The sequence below is a fragment of the Taudactylus pleione genome, unplaced genomic scaffold (assembly GCF_031769625.1).
Source record: "Taudactylus pleione unplaced genomic scaffold, aTauple2 ptg000184l, whole genome shotgun sequence".
Lineage (NCBI taxonomy): Eukaryota > Metazoa > Chordata > Amphibia > Anura > Myobatrachidae > Taudactylus > Taudactylus pleione.
In genome coordinates this window covers 6,192,616-6,210,481 of record NW_028284586.1, presented here as the reverse complement: position 1 = coordinate 6,210,481, position 17,866 = coordinate 6,192,616, and the positions used below count along the sequence as shown (strand labels likewise).

General features: G+C 42.9%; 1 protein-coding gene across 2 annotated transcripts in view; it reads left to right on the top strand.

The window, feature by feature from the left end:
* Nucleotides 1-1,990: 1,990 nt before the first annotated feature.
* The window catches only part of CCP110 (centriolar coiled-coil protein 110), a 49,484-nt gene continuing 33,608 nt past the window's right edge, over nucleotides 1,991-17,866 (top strand). The window contains exons 1-3 of one of the 2 annotated variants that reach the window (XM_088476168.1): nucleotides 1,991-2,186; nucleotides 3,988-4,140; nucleotides 13,668-13,796. In XM_088476168.1, the coding sequence (XP_088332294.1) occupies nucleotides 4,003-4,140; nucleotides 13,668-13,796 (267 nt within the window). In that variant the 5' untranslated portion in view covers nucleotides 1,991-2,186; nucleotides 3,988-4,002. Of the gene's footprint in view, nucleotides 2,187-3,987; nucleotides 4,141-13,667; nucleotides 13,809-17,866 lie in introns of both variants that reach the window. The other variant, XM_088476166.1, reaches the window with a different exon arrangement.

Here is a 17,866-nt window from a genome sequence, read left to right as displayed (position 1 = left end):
GGAGCCGGCAGCCGCCGCAGCAGGGACAGCGCTGCTTTGAGGATAGGCTAACGCCAGGCTGTAGCTGTCGATAACGACAGCTACAGCCGGACAAACGGTCATGCGTTATGACCGTTCGTACATGGCCCTGCTGTCGGCGCTGCTATCTTATAGATAGCAGCGCCGATAATGACAGACCCCCGATCATACATCGGGGAGAAGCGTGCGCTGATGCCGTTTCTGGGCTTCGTACATCTCCCCCATGGTATTCTGGGCCTGATTCAGAGTTGGGAATAGAGAGAGAGATAGCACTTAACTGCGTACCTGGACAAACCATGTTGCAATGCAAGGGGTGTAAATACATATTTTATTTTTTTGCATGTAGGGTAAATACTAGCTGCTTTTACAGGTAGCCCACAAATACTGCACAGCTTTACTACTCTACAATTTAGATGTCAGTTTGGACACCTCCCTCCCAAATCTAAATATCTCTGCACATTTTAAATCTGCCCACCTGCAGTGCAACATGGTTTCACCAAGATGATCAATTGAGAGATACCTCTCTCTGGCCCCGATTCAGACCCGCTCGCGAGCGCTCGCAAGCGGGTCGATGTTGCCCAAGTGCGCATGACGGATGCGGCTGCGTCATGCGCGAGACCCGAATAACGACGGCCAAGCCGTCATTATGGGTCTCGGCCCCACTGACATCACTAGTGATGTCAGTGGGAGTGCTTTTGGCTCTGATAGAGCCAAAAGCACTCCAGGGCTTGCGACAGACGAGACCCTACCACAAGGGTCTCGTCGCAAGCAGGATGGTCGCGATGGTCTTGACCATCGCGACCATCATTTTGGCCGCTCGCTATAGCTGGAGGCCGCTCTTAAAAAAGGATAAGGACGGCCCTGATTCAGAGCGAGCGCTCTGTCAGAGCGTCCGGCTCTGAATCAGGGCCTCTATTCCCAACTCTGAATCAGGGCCTCTGAGCGTTGCAGGAGAGGATGATGCAGCAGCGCATCCATTTTCTGCAGGGCATGCCTTCTAGAGTGATAAACAGGGGGCGTGTCACGAGGTCACACACCCTTTTTTGGTGCAGATAAACGCCCTCATTTATTTATGCATATTTTTTAGGGGGGGGAAAGGGAACTTTCGCCCTTAGTTCCACATGGTCTAAAACCGGCCCTGGTGAAAATAGATTTGTTTAAAAGTTACTAGCAATAAATACTAACATTTTAATATTAATACTCAATCCCCCTGCGCTATTAGTTCCCATGATCGCACTGCAGTATGCGATCGTAGTGCCAGAATGTATTCAAGAGCATCCGCAGGGGACAGGGGCTCCTGTGATGTGCTCGTAGTGAAGAGACCGTCTTTTTCGCTCCTGTGCCGGACTTCTGTGCATGCGCAGTCTACAGACCACGCATGCGCAGGGTCTATTGCCGGGATGGGTTCCGGAGGAACCCTCTCTCCTCTCTGGGTAAATTTTGCGATGTGTAGCCCATAATCTACAGCAGCACAACGCCATTTTAAGATGGTGTAAGCTGCGGGGGACCAAGCTCCGGAATGCGAAGTTAAATCTGACAGCATTGCATCCCCCCGTAGAAACCTATGGGGCTGCTGCTTTAAGGAATGGAGGGGCCACAGCAGCGATCACTCCATATACGTTTAGGGGATACTAAATAGTTGAAGGTATCTTCCAAAAACGGTTGTTTTAGGGGGAATATGTTGCAAATATTTAATGATAAATAGGCCCCTTTAGCCAATCAGTAAATGTATGAGGTGACAACCCCAGGCTTGTGTTGTGTCCCAGAAAGGCTGCTGAGCTGCAGGTTGTCATGTCATCCCCTGCAGCATTACTCAGTGTGGCTGTGGCATGTGCTTATTAGCAGCTCTGTTGCTGCATACGGGTACACAGCTGCAGTGCCGCCTAGCTCCTCCCACATCCGGAAGCGGCTTTATGCCTCCTGTCTCCTGTGCCAGGCAATGGGCGGTCCTTATTGCTGACCCTCAGCCTATTGTTACACCTCCCAATGGGGCGGGTCCCGCAACGGCCGTTGCCAGGCGAAGCCAGTGTGCCGCCAGGGAGCTCATATATGGCGGGGAGGAGGAGAACAGAGAGGGACTGAGCTGTCCCCTATCCCCGGCCTAATAACGGACGGAAGCTCCCGGCGGGGAGATGTCTGTGTGAGAGCTGCCGCTGGCTGTGGGTGAGGTATGTGCCCGTGCTGGTGCCCTTCCCTGTGCCAGCTGTGATGCTCTATGAGAAGGGACCAGGTGTCTTCTGTTTCTCCATCTGAAATGTTTTTGCCAGATTTAGCAGCTAGCGGTGATGTACCTGGCACCGTCACACAGTGATGTACCTGGCATCGTCACACAGTGATGTACCTGGCACCGTCACACTGCTCTCAGGCTGCTTTGTCTGCAATGTGCTGTCACTCCTCATCTCTCCACAATTTCTCTTTGTGTAATTCGTTGGTTTTAAGACCATCTCTGTTTTTTGGATTAAGATGTCTCTCTTTATTGTGTTAGATTGTAAGCTCTTTGTAGCAAACCCTTTCCTGATGATGGGTTTTTAATAATTTGCATCTATTGCCACCTGTCACTGTTGTTGTTCCCTTCTGTACTGTCCTGGTATGTGATGTGCTGGCTAGTGCTTTGTATAGGACATTACATGCTGTATAGATCATTATCTTTGGGATTTCAAATAAAAATAACCTAACGCACAGGGACTGTTGTCTCACATCTGCGTATAGTTCTTCCTAGCTTTCAGATACAGGGCTCACACTGATCACAATTTAATTATTTTCATTATTCACTTTAAGCATTTTGGTTGGACTGAATGAGTGTCATAGGCTCATGTTTTATATTGTTCACTGCATGGTATGTAATCTTTAAGGTTTCTGTGCTGCTCTCTGTATGGTAAAGATGGCCATACTCAGTGAGATTCAAAAGTTGGTCAGATCAGTTGTACGATTTCCCTTGAAAATTCTTCCCTTCAGATACAGGACGATTTGTATTTAAAATGCAACTATTTCACATAAAACCATATGATTTGATCAATCACATCACATAATGTGTGTCAATTCCTACACGATCAGTTGAGATCTCTCTGCAAAACCATCTGATCTGCGATCCAACTAGACGACGGCGGGGACGCGCATCAGGGTCGCAGAAGACTCAAAATACAACTATTTTCAAATGATCGGTCTGTCCAACCTATCGTAACTGGCCATATCGTGTGATCATTCGTCCCGTGTATGGCCAGCATAACTCCCCACAACCCAGCCATAACTGTATTGTGTCAAATTGGTGGTCTGGAGTATTATGTTATTTTATGTGTTAATCTCTTGGCACTTGTGGTGTGTGTGGTGGTGGGTTTTTTTTTTTTTTTTTTTAATTTTGCATAGATATTGGCAACCGATTTACATTTTGTGTTAAAAAAAAAAAATATATATATATATATATATATATATATATATATATATAATATTTTAGTCTAATCCTCTTGTGCTTTGCTCTTTTCTTCTTTTCTTATCATTCCCAGCTGGTGATCTTGTAAAATTAAAAATGTGATCTATAGTCCATGTTATTGGATTTACTGCAGAGATCTATTAGTTGTTTTAAACACTATTTTTAGAGCATATCTTGTTTTTAGTGTGTAATCCATTAGTCCAGTACTATAGACTCACCTGTTTATTATCTTGTCATTGTGATGGATGGTTTTGTATCTGTATCTTCTAAGCGTTCGGCTCTAGGGTATTTGTATTCTGTTGTCAATAGGGACACTTAGGTTGTAAACTACAAGCAGATACACACATTTGTAACCAAATACAGTATAAATGAAACCATATATTAAGCCTAAATTAGGAACCAACAATACTAGGCAGTAAACCATTCTCAACTTGATGATTTAGTCTATTTGATTCCTGAGTTTGTAGCGCACGTAACTGAAGTTGTCATAAAATTATGCGGATTTTCATTACCATTAAATGGTAACGCATTTACTCTTTTAGTCTTGTTTCAGAACAATGGAACCATATGAAGATTTTTGCAAAACACAATTTGCCAGGTTACGAGGCCAGGCGATTCACAGCGACCCAGCCCCGGCAGATCAGCAGAGAGTATCTGTCATTCAGTTTCATGGTGTTGCAGTCCTATCTCCATTGGTAAGTGTCTTCGTTTTATATACTCCTTTGTTGTTAATTAGATTTGTAGTTTTATGTTCTGAAATGGCACCTAGTTCCTTCAGGGATTTTATACACTGGTGTGCAGAACTCCACGGCATCTTTATGAAATGTCCTTTGTAACTATATGAAATCACTTCATGGGTATTCGGACTATGGGATGGGTACGGGATGCCGGCGCTCGGATTCCGGGGGTTAAGCTGCCGACACCTGTCGCTAGATATCCTAACCCTATCCGTCTTTCCCCGGTGCCTGAACCCAACATCCCCCTCCCCGCACTCTAAACCTATCCCTCCCACTAGTGCCTAACCCGAACATTAACCCTTCCCCCAACCCTGCTACTTACCTTCGTGATTCTGGCAGTCAGGATACCGGTACTGGGATTTTGACAAGTGTCGGCATTCTAGCGCTGGCATTCTTAGTGCTGGAATACCCACGGTTGGGATATTGACCACATCCCCCGGACTATGGATAGACAATTAAAAGGTCGACAATGTCTAGATAGACACCAGATGTTAGGCAATAGGTCGACAGGGACAAAAGGTCGACACACAAATGGTCAACACTTTTTTTTTTTTTTTTTTTTTTTTTTTGGGTGTAGGCCCTTACCAGAGGGTTAGGGACTAGAAGGTATGGTTAGGATCAGGCACTAGGAGGGAGAGTTAGGGTGAAGATTAGGGTTAGAAAGAAAAAAAAAGGTGTCTACCTTTTGACCCTGGCGCCCGTTTGTACCCTATCTTCTTCCATGTGGACCTTTAGTGTGTGTTGACCCTTTGTCCCTGTCGACCTATTGCCTGTCTAACATCTGGTGTTAATCTAGACATTGTTGACCTTTTAACTGCCTATCTTTTATAGCACACCCCACTTCACGTAACAGTGTTTTCTGTTTTGTAAATATGGGGAGGTACTATCGCATTCAATTTACTCGTCCTGAATTTTTCTGAAAACGTATGTAATCTATACACTGCGTAGCATTCCTAGCGCTCTAAAGACGACCCTGCTACCAATGCCAAATGTGAGTTTCACCCATTCCTCAAAAAAACAGTATTAAAATAAAAAGTATATGGAATAGCTGGCGCTTGAGTAGTTTAAAATCAGGAAGAGAGTTCTTCTGTATTATAATATAATGAAACTTTCTTCATATGGAGCCTATTGTCATGAACAGTTTTACTATTTCATAGAGAAGCTGCTCTTCTAAAAATCACAGGTACTTGCAGTGTCTTTCCTTTCACCAAGATCTTTCTCTTCCTTCCAAGTGTGATTGTGGATATTTCTTTCCAAGGATATGAATGTATTTTCCTCCTGTTATGTGACAATAATTATCAAGGCTGTGCTCGGATTTGAATCCACGCTGTTCTTGAATGCCTTAGAAGATCAGGGGTTGGTTATGGTAAGGAGATCAAGTCTTTGTTATTGCTCCCTCCATGTAGAGCTCTAGCACAATGTTGTCGTAGCCGGTGATCCGGACTGCATAGGGGAGGCCACCGGGCTGCTGTGTCAGTGAGTGCAGCTGCCACAGGGATCACTGGGCCTGATTCAGAGCCGGACGCTCTGAACGAGCGCCCGCTCTGAATCAGGGCGTTTTTTTTTTTTTTTTAATAGTGCGGCCTCTTGGACGCTCGCATAGCTGTGGGTTACCACCCACAGCTTATGCGAGCGTCCATGATGATGGTCGTGATGGTCAAGACCATTGGGCTTGCGACGAGACCCTTGTGGTAGGGTCTCGTTGCCGCAAGCCCTGCAGTGCTTTTGGCTCTGATAGAGTGATGTCAGTGGGGCCGGCCCCAGACGGTAGGCGTTCCCATGGGAACGCCTCCGTCTGGGCAGCCGCGCCCCAGCACGCCCACTAAAGGGGGCGTTGCTGTCACTCACCATCGACAGCACGCCCCCTTTGTAGCGAGACCCGGAGCGACGGATTGCCCGTCGCTCTCCGGGTCTCGCGCATGCGCACTTGCCCATCATCGACCCGCTTGCGAGCGCTCAGCGCTCGCGAGCGGGTCTGAATCAGGCCCACTGTGCGCTGCTGCGGTAACCTCCCTCTCTGCTGCCTGGCAGTCACGTGAAGGAGTCTGATCATCGCTACGCGGTTTGTCGCCACAAGAACAATGTGGATTCAAACCGGAGCGCAGACTTGTTCATTATCATCACATAACAGGTGGCGAATATATTCATATCCTTGGAAAGAAATCTCCACAAGTACACTTGGAAGGAAGAGAAAAATCTTATTGAAATGAAAGACACTGCAAGTATCTTTTTTTTTTTTTTTTTTTTTTTATAAGAGCAGATTCTCTATGAAATAATAAAACTCCATATAAAGAATGTTTCATTATATTATAATAAAGTAAAACACTACCTAAGCGCCAGATATTCCATACAATTTTTGTTATAAAGGTATATATTCTTTACGTAACTTTTTTTTTATCCCAGAAATTGATTTACAAAGTCTCATGAAGGGCTGTGTTTATTTCTTGTCAGGTTTCAGGTGAAAACTTCAAGCGACACTAACATTAAGTATAAAGCACGCCAGTCTTTACGCTTAATGTTAGTGCCTGTTGAAATTTGCACCAATAAAGCCACAGCTTCATAAATATAGCCTGAAGTTTATCTTTAAGAGCCTTCAGTGTTAATCTAATCTTTTGCAGTGATTTCAGAAATTATTCAATTCACTACTGGGATTACGGTATAGGGGGCAATTTATTTCCACGTGATGACACTTCAGGAGATGTTATGAGGAAGAAACGTCCCTTATTTTTGTGGTGGGAATAAAATAAGAGATGCTTTACTCCTGGTAGTACTTATCAGTGCACAAGGCTCCAGTGGGACCTCTCAGTGGACTGAGGGCCTGAATCAGAGCGCTCGCTCTGAATCAGGGCCGGCCTACCTAAAATTGGAGCGGCCTCTTAGCCGCTCGCATAGCTGTGGGTGACCACCCACAGCTTATGCGAGCGGCCAAAAAGATGGTCGCGATGGTCAAGACCATCGGGCTTGCGACGAGACCCTTGTGGCAGGGTCTCGTCTGCCGCAAGCCCGGAGTGCTTTTGGCTCTATCAGAGCCAAAAAACACTCCCACTGACATCACTAGTGATGTCAGTGGGGCCGGACCCAGACGGTAGGCGTTCCCATGGGAATGCCTCCGTCTGGGCAGGCACGCCCACCAAAGGGGGCGTGCTGTCAATCACCATCGACAGCACGCCCCCTTTGGAGCGAGACCCCGAGTGACGGCTTCCCCGTCGCTCGCTGGGTCTCACGCATACGCACGACGGAGCAGCCTCCGTCATGCGCATTTGGGTAACATCGACCAGCTTGCGAGCGGGTCTGAATGAGACCCTGAGTCTGCTCTATGTGAATGGAACCACTAAGAGAAATGCTGATTATCACAGAGGAAAATCAAATAAGCGCATACTCTATGTGGGCAAATAGAAAATTGAGTAACCATGATAAGCAAAGGCAAATGTTGCTCTGCCTGCCAATCATTGATGAAAATAAAACTCTTTGATATCTCCTTCTGTAATCAATTTCTTTTAGTTTATTCAAAATCTCTCTCGATTATCTTTGAACAGAAGATGAGCTTCTAGTCCACGTCTCTAAATTGTAATTATTGAAAAAAAACGGCTAAAGTGGTGACAATTTAGCACCCTCTGCTTCTGATCGTTGTCCTTGAACCTATCTCCTGAGCAGTCCAGTCAGTTTTACAGCCATTTATCTATAGTGCAAGGGAATATTACACTCCACACCATAATTGCTGGGATTAAGTATTTTATTCTTCAGTACTCCGATTCCTGATAATAAACCATATACAAATGGTTTTTGAAGAGTCTGCAATGTTTCACAAAACTAATGGAGTTGATTATGTTTTTAAATGTACAACATATTACATATAATGGGTGTGAAGTAGCCTATAATGCCAGGCATAGATGTTAGATATTTCTAGCTATGTTTGTGCAGCTGCAAGCTACCATGTATGTTTTAAAATGTATGTATGTATTTATTTTTAATGTTGTTTTTATTGAGTACCAACAATAAACCTACAGCAGATATACATTGGATGAAACAATAACTTTGGTACAGTTTTACTACTCAGGAAAGTTATACGAAACACACAGATGCAACTAAAACATAATGGGCGATTCAATTCAGCGCAATGTGAATAGTGCCGGGAAGGAGTTCCTGGAGACATTCAATTGACCGCGCTGTTAAGTCTGACTAAAACCACTTAAGTCAGAAAATGCAGGTTACTGTACCTAAAGCTGGGTGTTTAGTCGCGCTAACCAGCTTTCTCCGACTATAAAGTGCTGGTCGCGAGGCTGTTAGCGCCGTGCTAACCCGGACAGCAATGAAGTCTGACTTCTGCTTGCACCTCAGGAGGGTGTGAAAAGAAATCCTGTAGTCTGACCCAATTGTTGAGCTCCAGGAACTCCTTCCCAGGGCTATTCAACATTGCGCTGAATTGAAACTCCTCCTTAGAGGCTAAAGCAGCGTAAGTTGCAATAAGAGACCAAGTAAAGTAAGGAAAGGGAAAGGTTAATTGGAACTTGCATAGCTTAGATATTTGTGAGAGTCCTTAAACTCTAGCCAGTAATACATATTTAGAATACCTATGCATTACCGCCAGTGCAATGTAATCATTCCCAGACTGGAGTTTGCATAATTACTTGTAAAGCAATTATGCCAGCGTAATTGCTTTACAAGTATTATACAGGTGCTTTATCAGTGGCTTCTTATGTTTCATTATGTGCATATTAATAAAGCTGAAAAGCCAATGTTTTAAGTAGGAAGGAACATTGCCACCCACAATTCTTCCTTTTTTTTTTTTTTTTTTTTAACAAGTTTATTTGTAGATTTTACAGAAGTCAAATAATACAACAATACATAATCCAATAAAGAGGTATATGAAATATTCAGATCGACAAAACAATATGATATCATGTTAGCACATATATCAACAAACCAATCTAATTAGAATACATCATATAGAGCAATACAAAATATTGGAAAAATATACATGACCCACAATTCTTTTTGATAGCTTAATTAAGTAGTGGTCTTGGAACACTTCCACCATATGTGAGCGGGTGTACCTGGGGAGACATCTGGGGGTTTATTTACGAAGTGTCGGATTGTAAAACCTGATACTTCTGTTCGTGTTTATGCCCGATACTTAAAAGGGCAGTGCTTTCACTAGCAAGACACAGCTAGTAAAAGCACTGCCCTTTTAAATATCGTGCATAAACGTGAACAGAAGTGTCGGGGTTTACAACCTGACTCTTCGCAAATAAACTCCCACATCTCCAACGTGTGTTTAAATAACCAGGAAACATTTTATGAAGTACATCTGACTATCTACACCACAGAGTCAAAAACTTATGATTCATTTCAAGGATGTAAAAACTTACGTAACTCGAATGTGTAAATCTGAGATCTCCTCTGACTGTATTCTTCATCGTTCCTCATGTTGGTTGCAGAACATCCAGGGGGGGATTTCAGGTTAAATACAATGGAAGTCAAGAGGGGAACTGGTATTTAAGCTTTGGCCATTTCTATTAAGATAGATGTAGAACAGTGCATGCGTTCTTAATTAAAATGAATATGTTCATGACCAGTATTAATAATTGAGTAGCTCTGTGCATTAGACATGGATCCTTGTAAGTGCGGTAAATACTGTGGCTAATTGAATCTGGCCCTATAGCTCATCTCTGAATATTTTTCATGTGATTTGAATGAGAACTCAATCTGAGTGCATATGCTATACATGTTTTTTTTTCTCTAAACCTAATGAAGATAAATATATATCTCATTCTTTATATTTGCTAATCATTCCTGCAACACAGAGTCTGTGGTAGTATTTAACTGCATATTGTTAGGAGGTGGTAACGGGCCTATCAATGGAAAAAGTAAAAAAAAAATCCCATCTGTTTTTATTCTTGTACAACCTGGATTATATTCTCACATGCAACCTGTGTGTGTGTGTGTGTGTTGTGAAAGCACAGCATTCTTTCTTGAAAAGCTGACCCAAGTTCTGAACTCTATTTTGCTATATGAATAATTGCTGGTTAGTAGACTGTAGGCTTCTGTACTTTGTTTACAAAGTGATAAAGTATTTTTATGTAGTTGAACCTAACAGTTACCCACATTAACTGTAACGGGATAACCCGCAACTTTTCACATTGAAAGTATAATACAACCCTATCATTAACCTGTAGAGTGTGTATTTGCTCTTAGGAAGGGGCTCTCGAGCCACCTGCTAACCAGGGAATTTATTGCATCTCCTAAGAAAAACTATTTTTTTTTTTCTCTGGGCACACTGGCAGGTGCATAATACCTCTTTTCCACCAAAAACCCAGGTCCGACCTGGATTTTGAGACTTGGTTTCAACCCAGGTCAGACACCGTTTACACAGCACCATTGATCTGGGTTATTTTCAGGTCAGCCCCGTTCACACTAAACCCGGGTCTGCTCTGTTAAACTTGTGAGGTCATAAAAAGTGGGAGGTGACTGCTCCACAACCACCAATCCGCTCAGTTTAGGCATGACTCAGGTCGTATAACCCGTTTACACTGCACCATTACCCAGGTCCATCCTCGGTCTGACCCTGGTAGCTACATGGGTTGGATTGCCCGGTCACTTGACACAGGTTATTTTTCAGGGACCCTTTTACACTGAGCTGCGACCCGTGTAGACCCAGCAAAAACCCAGGTTTTTGCTCTGGTGTAAAAGGTGTATGAGTGTGCTTAGCCCTCATTTACCCAGTACTGGCCCAATCCACCCTGCTTCTCTCATCAAGGGTATCGCATGTCGGTTTTTATAAATGAGCAGTTACTTAGCCAGATGACTAGAGATTTGTTTGTTTGATTCCATGTGAATTAGGTGATACCGAGTAAATATCCTAATTTGCAGGGACTGTTTTAAAGTTTATTGAATGTAGTCATTCCCAGCAGACTAAACATGAGTGAAGCTTTTTATACTGCCTGGCAGTCCTAAGTGCGCTATATTGTGATTGAGTAAGGTGAAGCCTATGGATCAACAATCCCTAGGTCACCATCTGTTTACAAGGGGAAAAAATGAATCACTAGACGGATTGGTGTGAGGCACCACTGCAACTAATTAAAATATATAATACATTGGGGAATGAAAAGCTCATTTAGAGCTAATTGGTGTAAACAAGCCACATGGGCTGTACGTCCCATCTTGACTTTGTTTACCACTTGGTGAATGCAGCTCCGCCTGCTCTTCCAATAGGTTTCATTAAAACTATTTGGATACAAGAGAGGCAATGCGCCTATGTGTACTTACTTACCCTTGTGCATGCATTGCATAAATCGGCACATGCCCACTGTATGAGATTAGATTCCTACATGCAAATTGCACTTAAACCATATATTTCCCAATGATTGGTACATGAGGCTGAGAAAAACTTCTCTTATGACAAGGTCTAGTGTATTAGTTTCCTTCGTTGTCTGGAGCAGAGAGCCGTCCTCAATGAGCTGCTGGTACAGTCCAACAAGCGGCCGGATTGTCAACAACTTGTTTTTCTTGATCAGGTGAAGTGTCCATACATGTACAGTGTTTTCTACCTATACAAACCAAACCGTGCTAGAATTCTGGGTCATTTGACCTTTTTGGCATCAGTCATATAATTTAGTGTAGTATGTCATTATGCAAAAGGTGTTTTAACAAACTAATTGTAATTTCGCTTTCATGTGTTCCCTGAAGCACTGTTTTACTAACACCCTTTAGGCTCACACTCCAATGTATTGCTTACTATGTACCGTACTGAACTGTTCAGGGGATCTTTGGAATGTAGTGTAGCTAAAATTATTTTTTTTATTTATTATAACAGAACAAAAGTGTCAAATTTGGATGTAAGCCAGACCTCATGTAGAAATGGTAGCTCTCCTGCTTAGCAAGCATATAATTGGTTTGGAAATATTTGAAAGAATTCCACTTTGTAAAATGCTCCTACACACTACTCTATTGATGGGCAGTTTGCCCAATACAGACATAACGGGCCACTTATTGCAAAGGTGTATGGGCTTAAAAACTGCAGCCAATGTTTATCGACGCACATTAGATGTCCTTCGGGAGGGATGGTAATATACATGAAATATGGTTTTGGTAATTCATTCTGGTTGACTAGATTTGGTCAAAGAATTTCACATTTAGCAGATCAGCTACTTGCCACTTTTCTTTTCAGATATGCCATATAGCTGTCATATGAGACTGGTGTAAGTCGCACAAGATGGGATAATTATGCCTTTTGCTTTTTAAACAAGCATGTTTTTAGCTACCTGATACCTTCCAGCATTGTAATCCCTGGCAATTGCAAACAAACTGTCAAACATTGTTGTGTAAGAACCAGTAAGGTAGCCTCGTCACCCTGTTGTCTCGTACTACTGGAGTACGCTGCTGGCTGGAGTTGATACCGAGTACTTTTGAGATTTTGGGTTTTGTTTTTGTGGATTTTTTTTTTCGTCTCTTTGCTGAGAATTCCCTGCTTATGTTCCAATTATAATGCAAATAATTCAGATCTCCCTGAGGAATCTCTCCTTTGGTCTTTTAATAGGCAAGTGATTGGAGCAGACTGAGGGGGAATACATAATACACTGCTTTACATACTTCTGTGTTTTACTCCTCTCTGCTTTGTTATCCTGTCATATAGATTTGTGTTTTCTTTGTGTAGGTTTAAAAAAAAAAAAAAAATTAGTTGGTCTCCTTCCATTATTTTTCTACAGTAATCTATACTGTTTGTGTCATTATGAGCTGTTGATAATGAACATATAGCGATGTTCCTAATGAACTGAACGATGTTCCTAATGAACTGAATGTTTATAATATGGTTAAGTCTCTAGCTTTTTGCCATCTTATTCAGTCTATTGCTTAAAATTATAAATAACTATGTAATGTGTAGAAATTGACAATTTATGATTTCTACTATTCTGTGTAAAAAGATGTTAATTTACATGGGTCCGGTTTGACTTGTCGTCACCATAATGTCTACCGGGTCTGAATGTCAACAATCGCTATGTCGACCAACATTTAGGTCGACGTGGTTAAAATCTTGACACGTTCAAAATGTTGACATATGGTTTACTGCTTATTTTAGCCTAACACCTAATCCTTAAAAAAAAAAAAAAAAAAATGAACAGAAAACCAACAAACATATGGTGACATTCTGAGTGACGGCATCTTAGCCATGTCGACATATGAGCACGCCGACATTGGCTGCCAACCTAATGACTGTCAAGTTTCAGAAACTGTCCACATTGTGGTGTCAAGATTCTGACTGTCAACCTTTTGAATGTCGACCATATACCGTTTACACATACTTGTTCCATTTCATGCTCTATCCTTTTATAGAGTCAGTGTGACACTACAAATGTCAATTATGTGCATTGTAGGATTTAGCTTCTCTGCCATATATTTGTGTGGCCATTAAAGCCCATATTTGTGAAGCACTGTTTCTGGTCATAAACCCAAATCATTTGGTTCAAATCTTTTTAATCTCTTTGTAGCTCACCGTAGAAAAAAGACAAGAAATGCAGCAATATCGACAGAAAGCAATTGAATTTAATGACCAGCGACAGAGCAGCAAGAAGAGATCCTTACTGAATCGTGTACAGGAGATTCTGGATACTGTTCAGGTACCTATTCAGGTAACACGGGAGTCTGATTATCCATTATGTTCAATTGAGGAAATTAAATGGTGAAATAATTGACCATTTTACCCTGAGAACAGCTGAGGGAAGCGCACAAGTAACTATCAGGACTGCGATCGCAGTGACTACGCAGACCCATCGCAGAGTGATTGGCAGGAAGTACCATTTGGGGGTGATGAATGGGGGTCTGTGAAACGCGGGCGTGTCAGGGAGTTTGAACGCCGTTACAGGGACGTGCATAAATTGGCCACTGCGATGTCATACGCAGCTTGGGCATTCACTGCGTGCGACGAGGTTGGCAATTTCTGAGTAAGGTCAGACCTTGTGCAAATGTGCGTGAGGCTGCGATGGTACTCTGTTATCGATGGATTCTCATTCTTGCTAAGTATTGTGGATGTGTGTAAGGTAAAGTGGGCGTCCTTATGTTTGGCTGCGATGGCATTGCAATCATTAGCATATTTTTCGCAGAGGGACTGCGTGCGATTACTGAGCTGCGATCAGAATAGCGATCCATACTGAATCATGCCCCTGGCTATCTATTCCGAGTGGATGACTACACAGGAACAGAGGAAAGAGAGCATGTTCTACATCTCCCCCCATCCTACTGCAGCTCTGTTTTCTACCTTGCCAAGGCGACCACGTCCACTGCACCAACATCTCCATAGAGAATAATGATCACTAAGTGTGCTTCCCTGACTTCAGCTGTTGAAAATGCAACTAATGGGAGACGGAATTACCGAAGGTCCTTCACCTTTAATCTGTTTTGCTGTAGTCTCTGATAGGACAACAGGGAAATATAGCCCTGAGACTCACTAAGTCTGTAAACACTGTGTGCTTACAAATAATAGTATATTACATTTGTTTAAAGTGCAGGTCTGTATATGTCGGGGTTAAGTATCCCTTAGCCGAAATGATTGGGAGCAGAAGTGTTTAGGTTTTTGGAATATTTGCATAGCATAATAGATCTCTTTGGGATGGGACCCAAATCTAAAAAACTAAATTCATTTATGTTACATATACGCTGTATACATATAGCCTGAAGATAATTTTAAACAAAATTTTTAATAATTTTGTGCATGAAACAAAGTTTGTTTACATTGAGCCATCAAAGCGAAGGTGTCACTTGAACAAAAAGTTTGTGATTTTGGAACATTTCAGATTTTTGGATAAAGGATACTCAACGTGTGTGTGTGTGTGTGTGTGTGTTTGTTGTGCAGTCGGGAAGCTGGCGGACCTAATCCCGACAGCCGGCTTCCCGGCTGCTTAATACTGGTGAGGGTTAAATGACAGGCGTCTAAATCTAGACTCCTGTCATTTTACCGACGCCGGGAGACCAGCACCCGGCATCCCGATCGAAGTGATGCCAAGTGTGGACAGCCGCAGGGGGGGGTTAGGGGCTCCCGGGGAAGATTAGGGTTAGGAACTGGGGGGGAAGGTTAGGGTTAGGGGGTAGAATAGGTTAGTGAATACTTACCTGGGGACAATCAGGATTTTCATCCTTGTCGGGATTTAAACCGCCGGGCATGGGTCCGGCAGTAAATCATACCGATTCCGTGTGTGTATAGAGCAGGAATTATTTTTTTTTGTGTAGGTGATAACATTGCTTAGTTAGCATCATAATAGATAAATATTGTACGTGGTGGGCGGCCTCCCTAAAGATGTATCTGTATATAGGTGGTGCCAACAAAAAATATTATTTAAACAATATAAAATCTTGCATGCCACAAGTCTAAGAAGTGTCCAGCAAGGAGATAACGCCAGATGGGGTATAGATAGGGTCCAGTGTTCTCAGGGGGCGTGCTATTTCACAGCCTTGTTTCTTTGCCATAATTGCGGCTAGCCATTCTTCTGGTTAGGTCACAATTCAATTATTTCACTTTCACATGGGCGTGTAAAACAGCTGGGCGTCGATTTAGCTTTTCTGTGTGCCCAGACCTGTCCCTCTGGCTGCCTTAAGATGCACTTAACCCAGGTAAGATCTTGTTACTGAGGGGGGGGGGGGGGGGGACTAGGCTTAATTAGGCGGGGGATAGGGTAGTGGGGGGAGGTAACTAGGCTTAATCAGGGGGGGAATATGGCAGCTGGGGGAGGGTAGCTAGGCTTAATTGGGGGGGGGGGAATAGGGCGGGGCTGTGTGTTTGTCTTAGTAGCCAAGTACCCACGGCTGGAGCTGACTCCCAAGTTCAGCTTTCTGGCTCCCGCCATGGGAGGGCAGGTGTGGACAGTGGCGGGTGCAGGAGTGGGGATTAAGGCAAGTATGTATTTGTTTTTGTCTGTGTATTTGTAAGGGGCAGGGGGGACCACTTCTGGGGGCACTCTCTATAAGGGGTATTGAATAGGGTGGAACACTACTTCGAGCACTCTATGGGGCACTAATAGGGGCACTGCATAGGGAGGACCTCTAATGGGGGCATTGCATGTGGGGACCACTACTGGGGGAACTGTATAAGGGAACACTGCATAGGGGGGTAACAACACTGGGGACGCTCTATAAGGGGCACTGTATAATGTGGCATTGCATAGGGGGGGACAACTACTGGGGAACACTTTAAGGGGGACTACATAGGGGGACCACTACTGGGCACACTGTATAAGGTGGCATCGCATGAGGGGCACTGCATAGGGGTGAACACTACTAGGGGCACTGCATAGGGGTGAACACTAGTAGGGGCACTTTATAAGGGGCGCTGCATAAGGGACACTACTGAGGGCACTCCATATATTTTATAAGTGACTGAAAGCATTCATAATATTTAATTTACCACTTGCCCCAGTTTATTACCTAGTTGTTTACATCTGCTGCTGCAGCAGTCGGGCACCAGATGGAGCAATTCAATTGTTGCTTTGTACGGGCACATACACCCGCGGGAGCACACATTGTAGTAGAAATGCGTGATAAGGTAGCAATTTGGGCGTCCAAACGTGTGTGTTTTTTATCACGCCTAATTTACAACAATTGAATAGCCCTGGCCATGATATAGATGGGCTGGAATAGGCGTGATAATTCACAATTATCACGACCAAAAAATGTACAATTGAATAGCGACTAATTAATTTTATCACACCTAAACACATGTTTATCACGGGAAAAACCACTGATAAAACAATTGAATTCCCTCCTTTAGTGCCAGAAGATATATTTTTATAGACAGCTCAACATAGATCTTTATTTTTCTCCCATTATTCAGAGGCATGCAGCTTTAGAGGACCATTATCAGATATTGCCTCAGATAGAAGGAAAGAAAAAACACAATAGTGTTGTATGTCCAAGTTGGTGAGGAAGATATTATAATTAAGGGTTAATCTAATACCTTTTAGAAAAGGAAAAACCTCTTATCTGTATATTTGTGCAGCTTAAAGTAATCCATCTGGAGGGTCACTACTGTAAATCGCTCACTGTAACCAGTGCAGTGGAGGCTTCATACAAAGAGAAATGGAAGAAAATCGTGTAATACTATTTAAAAAACTTTTTTTATTGCCGAAGGCTCTAGCTAAAATGCCTGTAGATAATAAGATAAAACACCGCTTATCTGCAGCAGCAATAGAATTGGTCGCTCTGGTGTGGTATAAAGTATAGACAATGAATAAGTCGACACCAAATGGGTGACATGCAATAGGTTGACTGGGACAAAAGGTCGACAGGTTAAAATGGTCCACACTTTTGTTTTTAACCCTAACCCTACCCCGAGTGCCTAAACCTCCTCCTAGTGCCTAACTCTCACTGTCCCCTCCAGCAGCCTAACCCAAACCTCCAAAAATGTAAAAAAAAAAAAAGTGTAGAGAATTTGAACCTGTCAACCCTGCCAAGCAGCATGTGTATTTAATATGTGTATGGTAACACTGAATAGGCATCAGATCTGTATAAAGGTACGAGTATTATGCAGACTGCCTCATGGGATTAATTATATATTTCTCCTCCTCAAATATTTTCACATCTTAGTGAGGTTATTAATGTTTTATTCCACAGTGATTACAGTGTTTGTTTATAGAGCAATCTGTATACTGATATCCTTACATCTTTAAATACACAATATAAAACTATTCTTTAAGGAATT